The sequence below is a fragment of the Odontomachus brunneus genome, unplaced genomic scaffold (genome assembly GCF_010583005.1).
Source record: "Odontomachus brunneus isolate Ranch 3 - 2012 unplaced genomic scaffold, Obru_v1 Obru_scaffold_103, whole genome shotgun sequence".
Taxonomy (NCBI): domain Eukaryota; kingdom Metazoa; phylum Arthropoda; class Insecta; order Hymenoptera; family Formicidae; genus Odontomachus; species Odontomachus brunneus.
In genome coordinates this window covers 606,148-624,381 of record NW_022639553.1, presented here as the reverse complement: position 1 = coordinate 624,381, position 18,234 = coordinate 606,148, and the positions used below count along the sequence as shown (strand labels likewise).

At 35.0% G+C, this 18,234-nt stretch overlaps 2 protein-coding genes across 7 annotated transcripts in view; one reads left to right on the top strand and one right to left on the bottom strand.

Annotated features, from left to right (window-relative positions):
* LOC116848955 (TBC1 domain family member 4) overlaps positions 1-8,502 on the top strand; it is a 27,242-nt gene extending 18,740 nt beyond the window's left edge. For 3 of the 5 annotated variants that reach the window (XM_032825624.1, XM_032825625.1, XM_032825623.1), the window contains exons 2-15: positions 1,859-1,999; positions 2,143-2,331; positions 2,566-2,871; positions 3,068-3,266; positions 3,368-3,484; positions 3,566-3,791; positions 3,907-4,215; positions 4,336-4,622; positions 4,707-4,865; positions 4,968-5,299; positions 5,412-5,664; positions 5,760-5,878; positions 5,977-6,201; positions 6,381-8,502. In XM_032825624.1, coding sequence (XP_032681515.1) covers positions 1,871-1,999; positions 2,143-2,331; positions 2,566-2,871; positions 3,068-3,266; positions 3,368-3,484; positions 3,566-3,791; positions 3,907-4,215; positions 4,336-4,622; positions 4,707-4,865; positions 4,968-5,299; positions 5,412-5,664; positions 5,760-5,878; positions 5,977-6,201; positions 6,381-7,298 — 3,768 coding nt within the window. In that variant the 5' untranslated portion in view covers positions 1,859-1,870 and the 3' untranslated portion in view covers positions 7,299-8,502. The remainder of the gene's footprint in view (positions 1-1,858; positions 2,000-2,142; positions 2,332-2,565; positions 2,872-3,067; positions 3,267-3,367; positions 3,485-3,565; positions 3,792-3,906; positions 4,216-4,335; positions 4,623-4,706; positions 4,866-4,967; positions 5,300-5,411; positions 5,665-5,759; positions 5,879-5,976; positions 6,202-6,380) is intronic. The other 2 variants (XM_032825622.1, XM_032825621.1) reach the window with 1 other exon arrangement.
* A 188-nt stretch (positions 8,503-8,690) lies between these two features.
* On the bottom strand, positions 8,691-17,553 carry LOC116848956 (U4/U6.U5 tri-snRNP-associated protein 1). Of its 2 annotated transcripts, XM_032825627.1 has the most exons (11): positions 17,158-17,529; positions 16,390-16,838; positions 14,961-15,089; positions 14,407-14,826; positions 14,007-14,154; positions 13,589-13,857; positions 13,415-13,502; positions 13,071-13,269; positions 11,744-11,930; positions 11,461-11,615; positions 8,691-9,035 (listed from the first exon to the last, which is right to left on the bottom strand). In XM_032825627.1, the coding sequence occupies exons 1-11, from the start codon at positions 17,318-17,320 to the stop codon at positions 9,008-9,010; spliced, it is 2,235 nt and encodes a 744-aa protein (XP_032681518.1). In that variant the 5' UTR covers positions 17,321-17,529; the 3' UTR covers positions 8,691-9,007. The 2 variants fall into 2 exon arrangements, 1 of the variants encoding a protein (XP_032681518.1); XR_004379039.1 differs by lacking the exons at positions 8,691-9,035; positions 11,461-11,615 and adding an exon at positions 12,788-12,913 and having other exon boundaries at positions 11,788-11,930; positions 17,158-17,553.
* Positions 17,554-18,234: the final 681 nt, after the last annotated feature.

Below are 18,234 nucleotides of genomic sequence, written 5' to 3'. Positions count from 1 at the left end.
CTCTCTCTCTCTCTCTCTCTCTCTCTCTCTCTCTCTCTCTCTCTCTCTCTCTCTCTCTCTATCGGGTGTCGATAATGGTGTACAAGTTTACGGAAGCACAGGAGGGGACGTAATAAAGTAAAGCACGTGCCTTAATTGGATACGAGAAGCCCCTCTATTAACGACGCTGCATACCGTGTCACCAAACTGGCGAGCTTTCTCGACATAGTCGAATATTCATGGTCATCGCGGAATAACTCTCGCAAATCGTTCGGCGATGTCGCGGACGCCCCGTGGCCTCGAGCCGGCGATCGGGGGCTCGCGATTTATGATTAGCATTGCAGAGGAACCAGATGTTTTCGTCATTGTTACACGTACAATGCATGTCCACATTGTCTCCCGTCTCTTCCTCTGTAATTTTTTGTTATTACGCGCTTATTGACTGCGAGAACTCGTTAGGAAAATTATGTCGCGCTCGATCCCATGTATGTATGTCGCAACGATGAATGTAAAGTCCTCACGACAGCGTCGCGACGTCGAACGCTGCGAGGGAAATGAACGAGCGATCCGGGGCGTTTCAATTCTTGCAACAGCTAATCTACCGTAAACCGGATCGTCGTTGAAGTGCTATGCGAGTAAAGAGAAAATGAGACGCATGAAACGAGGGAAGAGTAAAAAGATTTGATTTTGGAACGCGGCGCAAGAAACGGAAATCTCCGCAAGAGCCAGACGTCTCCTTCATTTTCTTTCTCTCTCTCCCCCCGCGATATTGCTCGTTACTTTGGTTTTCCCGGGAGATGAGTCCCGAGTTAAATTTTCATATTGTTCGCATTAATTTTCTCGAACTCTGTTGTGCCGTTATTCTCGATCTCTATGATAACCCGTTCTAATTTTTTATTCCGCTTGAACTCGCGATATTTTGTTATTATGCATTCTGGGAAGGAGAGAGAGAGAGGAGGTAAAATTAAAATATCCTCCCGGCGAAGTGTGACAAACTCGCGGAGACGATGGACAGCAGATGTGGAACGTGGGAAGAAAAGAGGAAGCATGAGAGAAGTAGAGATAGAACAAAGACGGAGATTGAGAGCCAAGCAGTCCACGAGTGCTCCGCTCAAATGAGTTATTTCGGTCCACGGCCATCGGCCACGTTTCGTGCACGTTTCCTTGCGAAATCCGTCTGATATATCAATGGCCTAGCCCCGCGAAATGTTGTGGTTTGTATTATTTCTAGATCGGACTTTCTTCCCGCGGGAATACGTCGCTGAAACTGTGCCGAAGATCGTCGACGACACGAATTTGCATTACTCATTGCTCGTCGCGACTCAATACTAAAAGTTATAACGACAAAGATTCCCCGATAAACTTTTCATTGCGAACTCGTTCTCGCATAGTCGAAGCAACGAGACGAAAACAAAACAATCGAAGAGAATAATTGTTAAATAAGAAACTGAACGGTAGTCGATATCTCAATTATTTCTGATATATCCTGCTGAGATAATCTTAAATTAGACAATGAATAAATAGCCATTGCTTGAAACTTGTCCCATCTGAGATACTCAGATATGAATTTAAAGAAAAGAGTTAGATTTGAGTTTTTTTTATTTGAGTCGCATAATATATGCGGCATTACCTTTGTAATCGCGATTCAGCTGAAAAATTCACATTTAACTTTAAATTTGAACTTTAATATTTTAATTGAAGCAAATTTTAAGTAACGACTATTGATACAGTTCAAGTTTGGCTCAAATCCTTTCAGAATCGCAAGAAAGTTATCTCTTTTCTGTGAACAATTCTCTTTTTCTCTTCTTCGTAGCAGTTCTACTTTAGTAATAGATGTTCTTGATAATTACAAATTTTTTACACAAAAAATACGTTACAGTTTTCTAAAAACATGAGGGAACATTCGGCAGCCCAGCGGATGGAGAGAGATAAGGACTTGCCGCAACGGTCGCAAAGTAGTGCGGCTAGCTTAACGTCTATACACGTCGATTTATCTCCCAGTTCTTCTCAATTCTTCGAGGTAAATGTTTCTTTTGATTTATCTACATTTCTTGTGTACAAAACTTCGATAGCTTCAAGTTTAATTAAAGAAACAAACGACTATCCATCTTAATCGTTTCTAACGTAGGAACTGCCAATGTTCTTACTACGTTTGCATTTTAGGTATTCTACGTTGGTAAAATTAAATTATCGTACCCTAAAGTAACGGAATCGTTTATCGATGATACCTTGATAAGGTTTCGTATTCACGAACTCGAGAAGTCGAGATCATCGACGAGTAATCTCCTGTCAGACTGTCAACGGTTAAAACGCCAAGCTTTGACGTCTTCCATTAATAGAAGGAATAGCACGGTAAGAATGTTTTTTCAATTACTAATCAATTTTGCCTTAAACATGATGCACCAAGACAAAATTTGCATTTGATGCAACTATAAAATATCTGAGAATTTATAAATACTTTTATTCTTTGATGACGAATAACTTATTCACTTGTACGTATAAATAATTACATAACAACTGATACAAACGAATTGGCTTTTCGCCAAGTAAGCTGTGTTAATTGGAAGTTTATCGTTACGTTTTCAGGAATCCACCGCCAGTGAATCAGGCAGTATCGAAAACGTGTCGGGAAACAGTATAATTCCATGCGTGAATCCGCTTGGAGTTTCGCCAGTCCTAAGTGGCTCCGCAGAAACTTTTCCAAGAACAAACGCCAATCCTGTGGAAAACAATGATCGTAAAGAGAATCGGACGTCCGAGTCTTCCTCTACTTCTAATATCACTGTACCTGAAGTCATGCGAAATCGCGCGGCGTCTACCGGCAGTGTTTTAACTGGCAGAAGAGATTCTACCTCTAAGACTAACGATAACAATCGCGCTATCCTCTTTCAGGTACTGAATATAGAAAACTATTGTTTTATTTTCAGTGCCATATCAGTCGTTTTCTTCAATCATTATTTATATTAAATTGCACAAAATTGTGATATGCATTAAAGGATCTATAACTTGTGATTTTAATTAAATTAAATAAGAGAAGAGAAAAAATATATATAATTTTAAATAATTAAAATGTAATTTTATATTCTAGGTAGGACGATGCGACTTGATATTGATCAGCCTCCACACAAAACAGCCAGTTCTGAAGAAGCAGTTAAAAGACGTGATCAACTGTATGCAAGGCGTAAAAAATCCCGATCACTTCGGATTTATTTGCAAAGAATCGGACTGCTTCATCGGACATATCTTCAAATGCGAATCCGTGTCAGTTGCGGATGATCTTGTCGCAGGTAAAGTTTCTGAATTTATCTGTGACACAGATAAAATACAAATAATTATATGATATTAATGTCTGTTAATAATAATTTTCACGGTTTCTATTTTTTTATAGCAATCATTCGAGCCCCCGCTGCGATTTGTGATGTCACAAGAAAGGGAAGGTATCCTGTCATTTCTTGCGAGCATTGTCCTATGTACTGGTACGACAAGCTAAATCAAGATATTAAAGGTAAAATAACTGTTATTGATCATACTTTAGAAATAACAGGCGATCTCGTACACAGTTTTAATACGATATTAATATTCTCAGGACAAACTGACAGAAAAGTGCAAAATATCATATTTTCGCGTATGGAATTATTGCCGGAAGATGAGCAAGAGATCGTTGTGAACAAGTTCAAAGGTGCCGAAGCGGCGGGTAACATCGGTGTAAGCTCCTCGAATCTCCAAGAACAAAATCAATTCCTAATGCGACTGTTGCGTGCTCATTGCGAGGCAAAACAAATTAGACACGTACACGACACGGCTGAGAATAGGTAACGTGCGCCATATATGTACATAATAGATTTTCTATTGATATTATGCACGTAAATCAAGATATAATTTGCAAATGTAATGTTTCAACGTAACATCTCGTATTTTACGTCATAGGAGTGAATTTCTCAATCAGTATCTAAGCGTCGGTGTGGGCAGCACAATGTTCAAGAAGGCACGTTCTTTAGCAAATAGTTTTGACAACTTTATGAAAAGGAAAGGTTCCCGTGACGATTTTGGTTTGGGTCATTTGAGGGATGCTAGTCATCTTGCAGGAATGCAAAAGAATGACAGCCAGAGCCCAGACAACTCACGACAGTCACCTGTATTGGGCACTTCGCCGGAGATGGGAAGACGAAGATCCTTGCGCGTCTCTCCCGAACAAATAGTTGTGAAGAATGGATCAAAGAGTTCTATGATGGACATGTTAGTATATCTCAGTATATCCTAATACTGTAATAATTACTGTAATAACTGTCGAACAATTTTCTTTCGGTACTATTTTATCGTCTTTGTATAATTATGTGTTTATCGAATTCCTTATAGCTTTTTCAAAGTCGGAAACTCGCCAAAAACGTCTCCTACGGAGACTGACGGAAACACGATTCCAACTAATAGCTCGTGGCGACAAACGATACTAAACAAAGTCGTGACACCGAATAAAGCTTACAACATCAAAGAAATTGATAAAGTTGGAAGGCTCGGTATCGCTGAGAACTCGGAGACACCCACTAAGCGCAGAACAAAACAAGAATTACGAGACTTGTGGAAAAAAGCAATCAATCAACAGCTGATGCTTATCAGAATGGAGAAAGAGAACGCAAAACTTAGTGGTACTAAACTTTTTCCAGTTGTGGAGATAAATCGTTCTATAATCATACGATGCACGATATTCACGCTTTTTTTTTTAATTTCAGAACGTCAAGAGGAGGCAACGGTAAAAAGAAACAAATTGGAATATGACGAGCTCAGCAGCTGCATCCATCCGGTAGAAATATGGGACATTTGCGTTAACAAAGAGTCGCGAATCTCTACGAAATGTGATAATCAAATGCTTTTACACGCTATCAAGCAAGGTAATCAGAAACAAAATATATCTTATCAAAGCACAATATTAAGATTTAATTTTTTCGTCGAAATTCTTTTTTAGTACAATGAATAAATTTCTTTAATTACAGGTGTACCAAAAGGGAAGAGAGGCGAGGTTTGGTATTTTCTGGCCGAACAATTCTGCTTAAAACAACCGCCTATGGACACGCAAGATTTCCCATATTATAACACACCATATAAGTTACTTGTGAAGCAACTTACACCTTATGATCATGCTATTTCGATCGATCTGGAAAGAACATTCCCGGGCTATCCGTACTTCAGTTTACCCATGGAAGATACTAATCGTCCACCAGGACAGTTGGAGCTGTTTAACTTGTTAAAGGCCTACTCCTTGTTAGATTGCGAAGTCGGTTATTGTCAAGGCCTGAATTTTGTCGCTGGAGTACTCCTCCTGCATGTGAGTGCAAGTTAAATGTTTACGTTATCTTTTTTAATAATTAAATAGAGTATAATTAAATAGAGATTTTTATTAAATAGAGTATTATAATTTATTGATTTCTCGATGTCAGATGCCGGAAGATCAGGCCTTTTTCTTGTTGCGACATCTGATGTTTCGCCGAGGACTCAGGAAATTGTATCTGCCAGACATGTCAGCGTTACAATTGCACTTGTATCAACTTTCTAGACTGCTACACGACCGGTTACCAAACATCTACAATTACTTCGAGAAACACGACGTTTCGCCCACTTTATACGCTACTCCGTGGTTTTTAACTTTGTTTGCCAGTCAGTTTCCTCTTGGTTTTGTAACTAGAGTTTTCGGTAAGATTTATATATTCACATTCAACAGTAATTTATATGTAATTCAATTTTCAAAATTGTACCTTTTTTTAATATCTGTCTTTGTTTTTTTACAGATTTACTTTTTCTGGAGAGCTCAGAGGTTCTGTTTCGTGTATCGGTTGCGTTATTAGAAGAACATCAAGATCAATTGTTAACTCGTAATAGTTTTGAAGGAATTATGGAATATTTCAAGGTAAAACTATATCTGAGTTTTCACTATCAATTAAAGTACTAAGAACAGTAGAAAATATTTATATGAATATCATCATTATATCTTATTTCTGATTTTAGACAAACATACCAGCAGTAGACAAACAAATCTTAGATCGTGTGATGAAGCGCGTATTTTATCCCGACTCTGAGATTACAAAGCAGTTGAACGAGTACAAGGTGGAATACAGAGTACTTCAAGAAGAAATGTTCTGGATGAAACCGAAAATGGAGAAATTAGAGAAATTCACTTTAATAAACCAGCAACTCACGCAAGAAGTCGCACAACTTAGAGAACAACTCGAGGTAATACGATAATAGTATCTAAAATAAAGATTATAATTGAAAAAAATTTAATAAAAAAAATGAGATAAATGCATAATTTGTTTAAAATGTACTCAAGATATAACATCATCTTTTGTGCAAACTTGAAAAATTTTTTACTTGTCTCATTTAATCATTCTAACGCTTCAATTATGTTACAGATCACCCTGAGTAATTTACAAGTAATGGAAACTACACGTACAATGCAGCAATCAATGGCCCACAAACTCGAGTCTCAGAATCGCAGTTTCGAAGTAACGATAACAACATTAGGCGCGTTCATTCAGCAATTAATAGATACGCGTGCTGATATCGACGTGCCGGGTGATGTTCGTAGGATAATTACGCAGTTGAGCATGGTCGAGAAACGACGAAATATAGGAATCAAGTCGCATCCTTTGAAACTTATCGAGGATAACAATAAGCACAGAATGATAAAAAGTAACTCAACCGGGAGAGAATCTCAAAATCTTTTGAGGAGCAATAGTATAGCCGAACCACCGTATCCCTTGAAGTCAACTTTAAGCCAACCCAATTTAGCAACGAAATCTGAGAAAAGCTCTTCATTCTTCTCGAACTCGCACAATCATATACAAAAGCAACGCGCGCAGTTAGCGGCTCTTAGGAACGAATATTCCGAGCAAGCGATAAGAGGTAACAACGACGAGAACGATCCCAAGACGGTCAATATCGATATTCAAATAACGGACACTATGAATCTGGCCAATAATCCGGTTCCTCAGAATGAGAATAACTTAAAGGTTCCAGCAACTAATTTAGAGAAATCAATATCGTTGCCATTGAAGTCTAAGTTGAAAATATCGAAGTCGGCGTATGAATTAGGATCCGTGAAAAAGGTGCCCACCAGCAAATTGGAAGTCACAGGTAACGACTCATTAACGAATTTGACGGGAACCGTACATCCGCTGGATACTTGCAGCGACGTGAATTTCCGATACGGCGGAACCACTAAATTGAAGTCCATCAAACCTGTCAGATTATCGTCTAGTCCGAACACTCAGGAAGATGGCAGTAACAAACAAAAGGCTGACCAGCACTCCGATTCTTGGACTAGATAACAGTTGCTTTTAAACACGTCTTCGAAAAGCGTCCTGTCGAAGAAAGGAATCTTCATAAAGAATATATATTTGAAACGATATTGGTAATAAATAGATTAAGATTGCGTATGCATATTTGATTACTTACATATACATTTTTCAAGAGAGCAAGTTGCAGCGCAACTGCGTACTTCATTTTAATCGTACAATTGTAGGAAGAAGTAGTTTTTCTTAATTTGCTGTGAAAAGTTTTATAATTGATGTTACAACTTATAAAAGTAAGACATACGCATGTACACACGTGCGCGCGTACGTACAAAGGTATTGTATTGGGAAAATAACATGTATTAAAATCTAGAGTCACACATGCGAGCAAATTATCAAATAGAAAATTCACTCTATCAGATAAAAGTTTAAGGTAAAGACATAAAAATATATCAAGAACATATTTATACCCAGAAAATGAAACAGATATCAAAATAAGACATTAAAAACGTATACAAATAGTTTCAGATTGCCAAAGGAAGTGCCAAACTTTCTCTATGTGAGAATACACATTTTATAGTAGAAAAGCGACTTTAGTTACATAAAGAGACGTATGTATATAGATGTATACTGCGTATATATACATATACACACACTGCGTATAGATGCGGTTATGTCGTTTGAAGAAAAATGCATATTTATAAAAGCCATTAATATATATAGGCTGCTATGCACTGTAAGATTCAAAGAATTAAGTATTACTATTTTTGCACAAAACGAGCCTTGTGATATCAGGGGTATACTTAACAGTACTCACTGTACTTTATAGTAAAGAAGTTTTACCATCGCTATAACGCGAAAGTAGTATTAGCACATCTAACATCCATATCAAGTGTGTTGAAAAACTAGCGAATAGTGAATTGCACAGTTCCCATAAACGTATTTAAAACTGATGATACTGTAACGGATACTTATTAAATAGAAATAGTCGTGAAAATTATAAAATTATATATTTTGTAGTGTCCAAGTCTATAATATATATCTCTATCAACTATAATAATTACTTGTAACTGTAGCCAGGTATCGTTTGTAACGAAATAATGTGAGTGTAGTCGTATTCACGACAAAAATAAGAATTCTCTAAGTCTCATTGTTTGTCGTTGTCGGATATATTATTAGAATAAACCATATTTTGTATTAGTACTAAGAGAGATATTTAATATAGATTTTTCATAAATTTTTTGTTGACTTATCGACCTTGTTGATGATACGTAAGAGTAGCGAACACATATTCGATAAAAATAAGATCATTTTATGAAATATGCAAGTATATTAATATTTAAAAATAACACAGGAGAGAAAAGGAGAGAAGATAATAATTTTATCCTTACGATGCGTTTCGTCAGGTAAAGAGTGACACTTAAGAAATGTGTTTGTGAAGTTTGCTTTATTGCATAAAACAATGTTCTATAAAATTATTACTTTCACTTATGTTCTTAGATGATACATTTTGAATCCAGGTAAGGTACAGAGATGCAAAGTAGTTGAGTTTCGGAACTTTTATTTGAACATATTTTTGCTACCATGTCCATAATTTCATCATTGAAAGAAAATCACTATCCTCTTCTCTTAAACTTTTGGTTTGCATCTTTATTGCAGGAGATTATGAATTTTATTATACTTCCAGATACTACGCTATATACGAGATTATATACAATTTCTATTTTTCCTTGCGTTTTTATTCCTTAATGTTTCGTTTTGGATATACTTGTCCTGCAAATAAAATATTACTATATTAAAATTTTAGTTCACTCGTTATAATTAAAAAAAACTTACCAAACATATTATGGATATGTTTACTTTAAATACTTTTATTTGTTAAGGCTCTGCTATCTCTGTGTAGAAAGTCAGAATTGACCTAGCAATGTCGAGAACACGAAATAACCGTGTCAGCGTAGCTGATTGGCTGACACTCGGCCAGGCTCACGCTAGGCCTCGCTTGACACCTCGGAAAATTACTTGCATTTTATCGCGTTATTTTTTCAGTTTCTTCGTGAAGTGCGTATATTATCGTGATCTTCACAACCATAAAATGTACAGCAAACTCAGTGAAAATCAAGAAATTAAATGTGTTCATACAGGCTGGTATCTCAGCTGTCAAACCACCGTGACAGCTGAGCGAAAAATGTAGTATTATTTCAGGAATTATTTTACGATGCTACGTGATATATCAGCCAGATATCAAAGTTTGCTGTACTTTTTACAGGTTTCAGAATTAGGAAAATATTTGGTTCTTCAGGGAAAAGTAAAAAATAAAGCAATAAAATGCAAGGGATTTTCAGTATGGTATTTCTCGCTTTTAACGTCATCAAACCAAAATGGCCGTCCCAGAGATAGCAAAGCCTTAATTTGTGGCTCCTGATTAGGCTGCGGTCCGAAACACGCTCACAGTGCTGTCAGCGCACTCACGATCAATCCGATTTATTTCATGAACGTTTTTCATGAGCGAAATGACGTCATGAACTGATGACGTTACGCGCTTATATTGACCGCAGATGGGTCGTCGTAAGCGATACGTGATTTGCGCGGAAAAATAGGAACGCGTATAGAAAACGCGTATAAAAAGGTCGAAAGTCGTCAGAAGTAATCTATTCAAAAGGTTAACAGCAGAATTACATAATAATAAAATTTGTATTACAAATAAGTATTACAGCAGCAATCAAAATCGATACAACATACTGAAAATGTATTTTGAATTCTTCCGCTGTATATCCAAGAATAACTTTTCTTAGCCTTCAATTCGAGGTCTTTTGTCTAATTTTCTCCTCTTTGTAATCATAATTAAAGCGACACACAAATAAATATCCCCCATCTTTTTCGTCGTTCGAAAATTAATGAATTACAAAATTGAAATAATTATCTTCCAAATCCTCGAATACAGTTTCCATGCATTGTAGTAATGTAGCTTTAAATGTTAAATGTTCACACTTTTTGTTTAGATTTAAAATGTTAAATGTTCACACTTTTTGCTGCTCAACACGAGTGGATTTGTCGTGTTTTAATCTATTTTCTGAAGTTAAGAATTATACCTATAATAATCACAAGCGGTCGGAAATGAAATCATTGACTGCGTTCAGCAGAGAAAGCTGCTTTGCAACTATTGTAAAATTCGTGAATCTGATTGGAGTATGCTCTTAATTTTGGTTAAATCTAAGAGCATGTACCAATCAGATTCACGAATTTTACAACAGTTGCAAAGCAGCTTTCTCTGCTGAACGCAGCCATTGTTAGCACGCTCACATTTCGTACCGATCATAAATCTCGTGAGCACTATTAGCGTCGTGAGCATATTTCGAACCGCAGCCCTAGACTGCGTTCTGTTATTTACTGCAAGTACTATCAGTATTACCAACAGCGTTCCTAAATAGGTTACAGTGCACTGCGAAAGCACTTCGACGAGTTTGTGACGTCATGAATAAAACTAAATGTATTATACTGTATAATACAGTGTATAATATAATGCATAATATCTCAATATAATACGTGCCCAACCCTGCTCGACAGTGCTCGAAGTTAAAATGGAACGCTATTAGTAGTATACTTTCATGACGTCATAGCGTTAGTACTCACAATAAATAAAGGAACGCACCCCTAGTCAGGCGAGAAGTCCACGTTGACGGTGGCGACACAGCCATCAGTGGTAGGAATAAGAACTGTGTTCATCGATATATAAAGCGAATTATGTATGTATGTGTGTAACAGCCACCTAATTTTTCCATCCGAATCACGGCGTTATTATTGACTGTAGTGCTTACATATCACACATAACACAATTGCGGAAGTGTTGGAAAAATACTCTGGATACTGTGCTTTTTGTAATATTTTAACCATAATAGTACTTATTCTATCATATTCCGCACAGAGTCTCACAATTGATCTCCTGTCAAAATAAGCCGATTTTCACACGTATATTTAGCAGTGTTGTAAAGGTTATTTCGGGAAATGAACACTATCCGGAGCATTTTACGAGTGTATAGGATCGACTGCAAGTATTACTTTGTTAACGTATCTTTTTGTAATAATTCAAGCGCAAAATTCGTGTGCAATTTCTCGCTCCTGACGTCATCAACCAATATGACCGCAGTGACTAACCAGGAGTCTTAAGTTTCTAAATTAATTTATTGAGAGAACTACTTACGTTTGCATCTGTTTACTGCCGCTGAGCACTATGTATGGTGATTGAGTTTCCTTTTGTTTTGCTTGCAGTAAATTGAGTGTGCCCAAAGGAGTATCCGTTGAAGACATCCTCTTCATGAGAACTTCTTGTTCAGCTTTCTTCATTCTCTTCTCCACCTAGAAAACATACACATTGCAGAATTACTACAATAACTTCGAATATAAATCACGACTTAAATGAGAAATATATTATGATAAGTTTCTACGTGGAATATATTTCTGTCATTAGAATTTAATATACCAACCTTATTTTTTCCAGGACCTTTTCCATGAAATTTATGTGACAAATATCGGAAAGCTTCCTTGGCACTTAGAACGTGACCATCATCATCGATATACTCAAGCTTAACGTTTGGCTTGAAACTGTCCTTCTCTTTGAAATCAGATGTCGGTCCGTTAAAGCGATCCCTTCGGCCAAATTTGTCGTCATCTCTGTAACAAAAATAACATTATCTAGCAAGTGCAATATTAAATTATCAACTTTTTATCAATTAGATTCAAGTTTTCTTTACTTAAAGATTTTAACTAAAGATATGATTGTGTTTTATTATTATCTTCAATAGCTAAATTTAAATATTATAAAAACAAACTAAGAATCAAAGCCCTTGAAATACGGTGTTCTGAAACTTGTGTCCACTACCAACACTAACAAGTCTTAATGATGGATAACGCTCGTAAGTCTTCGAGATATATTATATTATGCGATTGGATTAAAATAAACCTAAACAAGTCGATTAAAATGACTAATTTCAAATATTTAATCGCAATATAATTAAGTATTCCAATATGCAATAATTTCCAAACGTACTTAATTATTTAAATTCCACACTATTGTTTAATGCACTTTTGATTCTACATAATGTATATTATCCTGAAGTCAATATGTGAAAACGAGTTTTAATATTCATGCAAAGATATACCTATAGACATTCTCTTTCTCCTCTTCATATCATTCATGTAAAATTCAGTATTCAAATCATTATCCAGATTCAGTATTCAAATATCATATTGATATTTGAATCGTAAAGCACTTATTGTTGAACATTATATAATCGTTGAATAATTTACCATAAATTATACCGATTCGTATTAAATACACATGCAAGATTTACAATTACATAGTAAAATGTAGTCGCATTAAACGGAAACGAACGTCAACTTCTTCTCCTGAATATTTATTTCAGTGTTCGGTAATTTTTGCGATATAATAATCATGATTTATCCCACGAGCGAAGACTTGTCTAGAGTCTTAATATGATCCGCAGCAACATCGCATAACATAAACATACCTTAACAAATCCTACTCTCTTCTCAGCCTTCTGTTCGCCTCCTTGAGTTTAAGCGGTAAACTCTTGTAGCGGTAGTGGATCACCGGTTCCGAGCACCGTTTTCCGGGCTCTATTTAAAACTGTTAACTGACAGTTTGAAATTCACTAGAGACTTGTCTAACAGAGTGTTTGTGGAGGCGCATTCGACATGAGAATGTTTCTTACATACTCTGGCACATACGCCCTCGAATCACGTAAGAAATTTTCTTATATCGAATCGCGATAATATATGTGACCAACTTACCCGTATGTTTTATCCTCTATCGAATAATTCTGAGCTTGCAAGTGTGCAAATCGTGACGCTGACGGTCGATTGCTGTCTTCTTTTTGCAAGTAACCTTTACTCATTGCTAATTTTAAAGCGCCACCTACTCCGTGCCCAAGTGAAGGCTCTGCATCCAGAATTGCTGCCTCCATCACAACTGGTTCCGAAGTATTCTCGTCTGTTCCCATAAAATTTACATGTTAGAGAAATGCTCGGAATAGTATATGTCATAATTATAAGTCATGTCGTGTGATACTCAAAAATATTAATTTTCTCAGAAGTATATTAGTTTTGAAATTAATTTACTCCAATATGCAAAATACCTAAATGCACTGTGTTCCAGGCACCACGACCATCGTCTTCGTCTTCGTTCGCAGGTGGCTCATCTTTAATTCCATCCATTTCAAAATCCTGTAATATTTATGTTAGATAAATATAACTATAAAAATATTCATAAATATGCAATCAACTATTAAATCACATCGTATTCATCACACCATAAGTTCTTGTCCATTCTCTTCCCTGTTTCCAGCAAGTCCATATGTAGGTATATCTCCTAAGGTTCTGCAAAACTCTGCAGTAGCATTAAGAACAATATTGCCAGGCTGATTCTCCTCTGAGTTTAATTCCTGTTTTATCGTTTCAACCGTTTTTTGAATGCTTGGATGCCCTTCCTTCAAGCGCTGAGCTTTCTTCAAAGCCAACTGTAACTCCAATTCCTTATCATCTTCCTCAAGTTTTACTCCGGTAAGATCTTCTGTAGGAGCTATTAACAAAAATTGTATAAGGCTTTAGAGAAACTGTATGTATATGACTTAATAATATACAATTTACAAATGACTCAACAGATCGATTTATCTCTAATAATCTTATAACAAAGTTAAGTAAATATAATTAACTTTATAAAATGCATACCTTCTAAATCATCAACATCTAAAGCATCATTATCTTTAGAGTCTTCTGGTTTCTTCCTTCTCCTACTTCCAAGATCCCGAAGATAGTCATTATCAACAGGAAGTAAATCATCAGCCTTCAACTTCTTCTTTGTTCTAATTTTACGAATCTAGAATTATAAATTTCATGTTATGATATATATATATATATATATATATATATATATATATATATGTGTGTGTGTGTGTGTGTGTGTATGTGTGTATGCTTCAAAGTATTATTTCTTTTAACAATATTATAGATATAAAACATGTAATATACAATATACAATAATATAACATACTATATGCCATATACATATATACTTTTTTTAAATATTAATATCTTTTTCACACACATCTATTAGAAGGAAATTTTTTACCTTCTTTTTTGGTTTCTTAAACTTTGCCAGCTCTTCTTCATTGTAATATTCACTGGCTAATTTTGGTTCGGCCATTTGCAAGGTTTCTAGCTTTTTATTTGCTAAACGTTGCTTCACAGTTTCTACTTGACGTCGTTTCAACTCCACAGAGTTATTAATGCCCAATACAAAATTATCCTTTTTCTCGCCGTCGATTTCTTCATCGTATTTTTCCAGAATGTTACTTTTAGGAAGTCCATATTCATCGAAATTTTCTTCATCGTATGGATCATACGTAGGTTTTTTAGTTTTATTTAAGATGCTACGTTTGTAACGTTCACTATCGATCATATTCACATTTACAAGCAGATCACCAGTTTCATCTAATACCTCTTGATCTTTCAATGTTAGGATCACAGTTTTACCTTCCTCAAATGTTTCCTGCAAAATACATGTATTTCTCCTTCAATATTTATCACAAATAAATTTAAAAAAGAGAAGAAAAACTCAAATTTTAATTTACATGATTTATAAAAATTGTTATATATAGTAAAGAAAAACATTATTATACTTACAACATTATGTTCAACTTTAAGACCCTTTAAATCTTTCTCTGTATATGCTGTGTTACGAGCAGTATGTATTTCTTCTTTGACTAAGTTTCCAATTCCAAATTCTTCATCCAACTGATCTAACATTTTTGCCTTAAATATAAATAAGGAAGTTTTAGATATTTATAATAGATTCTCAGGAGTAATTTTATAAAATATTGTATGTTATCCTGTGATTGTATGTAATCTATAGATTGGACTGTAATCTATGGTATGTAATCTACATTAGATATAGGATTAGATATTATAAATGCAAAATTATATTACTATATCTTTAAAATATAATTACTATACATAATATTTTAAGAAAAAACTGTACATGTTAAGTAAAATCTATGATAATAAATCCAAAAATTGAGTTATAGAAAGTTAACTCTTTAAGTCAGTGTATCATATATGATACATATTTCTTAGAGCAGTTTTTACAAGTTTAAACTAATTTATAGAGACTTTGAGAAGATAAATATGGATTCATTGTGAAGTTTAGATGTTCCTCTAACAAAATCATCTGCATAGAACATTAAATTTTGCAAGTTTAATTATTCATAAACAAATTAATGTAAAAAAATTGTATTTTTAGAAAAAAATTTATTTGCCAAAATATTGCTAAGTAAACCTACGAAAAAAATGACTTGGTTGATGCTTTTTGATGATGACACAACCTTGGTTGATGCTTTTTGATGATGACGCAACTTTGGTCGATAGATTATAGATGATGATAAGTTATAGATGATGATGCACTTCAAAAATTTCAAAATTTAAGATGGCGAACTCAATATAGTGAGCTAAAATACCAACAATCAGGATAAGTTATATTTCTTCCCGTAAATAAGTGAAGTTGAGTCTGTGAATGGCTTAAATTTTAAAAGTTTCGAATTCGTGATCAGCGACGCCAAAAACCCTTGGATATCATTTTCCACGAAAATTGAGGGAGTTATAAAATTGTCGTCCATCATATTGAATTCACCATCTTGAATTTTCAAAAACAGACTTTAAATTTTAACTAGTAACTCCAAAAACTCCCAGATATTGATTGAGCAAAAAGTTGTGTAGAAAAATTTGTGACTTTAAGGGTTAAAATAGTATATTTAGCATAGTAGGTAAAATAAGTTTAAAGATATTAGAAGTATGCAGAATTAAGAAAGTGAGGAAAGAAAATGTACAGGATAACATAAAAAGCAAAAGATAGAACAGTATAAACAGGGACAGTGAAGATAGCTTTAAGGCATGATAGTGAAATTAGATATAGAAGTGTATAGTTGTACATATAAGTGTGTAGAAATACTGTAAACTAAGTCCCCTTTTGCTGAAGAAAATAAATATTATTATTACTACACACAGTATTCTTATATATGTAAAGTTAGTATATAAATATGAAAAATTGAGACATTACTCTTTCTTCTGCTTTCTTTTTTTCTTCCTCCAATTGCCTGGACTTAGTGATCCATGTGTGGGTATCATCATCAGAATCATATTCACCCAAAGATTTTACCTTGGACAAATTTGCTTCAATCTGGCGTTTTTGCTTTTGGGTACCTAGTTTTTCTCTTAGTTTCTCTGCTTTTATTTTTTCATTGTTATTTGGTGCAGGTTTGTGATAGAATTCTCCCAAATCATCCTTAATTTTACTAGGATCATCTTTAGATGTGTTATCAACTTCTAATGGTTTCAAGCCTAATTTTGCACGAAGTTTATTGGTTTCCTCGATAGATAAAGAGGTTTGTGCTGCTCCACCTTTAATGGGAGATGGACTGCGCTGTTTGGAAATTTCAGGTGGTGGAGGCGTCGATGGGTGCGATGACTTTGATATTTTTGGTGGTGGTGGTGCATTAACGATCTCAACTGAAAATAGGACAAAAAATATTTTACTCACCTATAATATAAACTAGCAATTATATATATATATATATATATATATGTATATATATATATATATATATGTATATATATATATACATATATATACATATATATACATATATATACATATATATACATATATATACATATACATACATATATATACATATATATACATATATATACATATATATACATATATACATATATATATATTTTATATATATATATATATATATATATGATATATATGATATATATATATATATATGTGTGTGTGTGTGTGTGTCGTATTTCTTACCATCGCTGTCATAGTCCTTGCGTTCTTTCCTTCTGTGCTTCTTGTGATGCCTGTGCTTCTCCGATTTCTCACGGTCGGGCGTGTAGCTCCTAGAGCGACTGCGGTGACGCTTCTTTTTAGTATCACGAGATTTTTCGGTTTTGTGACGCTTATTAGAACCCATTGTTGACGTTTTGGATTTAATGCACTTGTGGAAATTATAGAATTACTTACTTATAACTTTATAATGATTAAATATCACTATTACGAGCCAGAGTATCGAGTAACTCAAGGTATCTGAGTACGGCAAACACGCTGTAAACTACCTCGATACACCTCTTTCTCACTTCGCCATATTGGCTGCGTCACTTCCGACGGATGCGTTAAAGCTGCGTTCCGAAACTCACAACCAGGGCCCCTATTCTTGAAATTTTTGCGTATATGTAATTTTCATTGCGTAGCTATTTTATGGTATGATTAAACCTGCGCAGTAAAACTTACGTATACGCAACTATTTCAAGAATAGGGGCCCAGTGCTGGGATTCTGTAAAGCCAGCGGCATATGATGCTTGTTTCCTGCTGGATTGCTTGCTGGATGGAAATACTCTATTCTGATTGGTCCATCTTCAAAAATGCACCAATCAGAACAGAGTATTTCCATCCAGCAAGCAATCCAGCATTTTGTACATGTATATTAGTGTCAGCCTACAACCTCGTTTTAAGCTTTAAGCGTAAGCAACTGACCAATCACAATCGATTATTCTTGAGACAATAAAGAGAATAATTGACTGTGGTTGGTCAGTTGCTTAAGGCTTAAAGCTTAATGCGATTTTGTAGACCGACACTTACGTTTTTTACATATTTTACGTAATTTTTACATGTATATTACGTAAATGTAAAAAACCCTAGAATTTGTCAAATGTCCCAACCCTGGTTGAGACGTGTTCGAACACGTTCGGATCTGATTTTTTTAGAATTCGTACCTCAGTACCGTGGATGAAAAGACAATAGAGGTCTGTTTTCTATTCCTGCACTGATGAACTGGTGCAATAAGTTAAAGCAAGACAAGTATTTTTTCTCGCTCTAACTTATTGCACC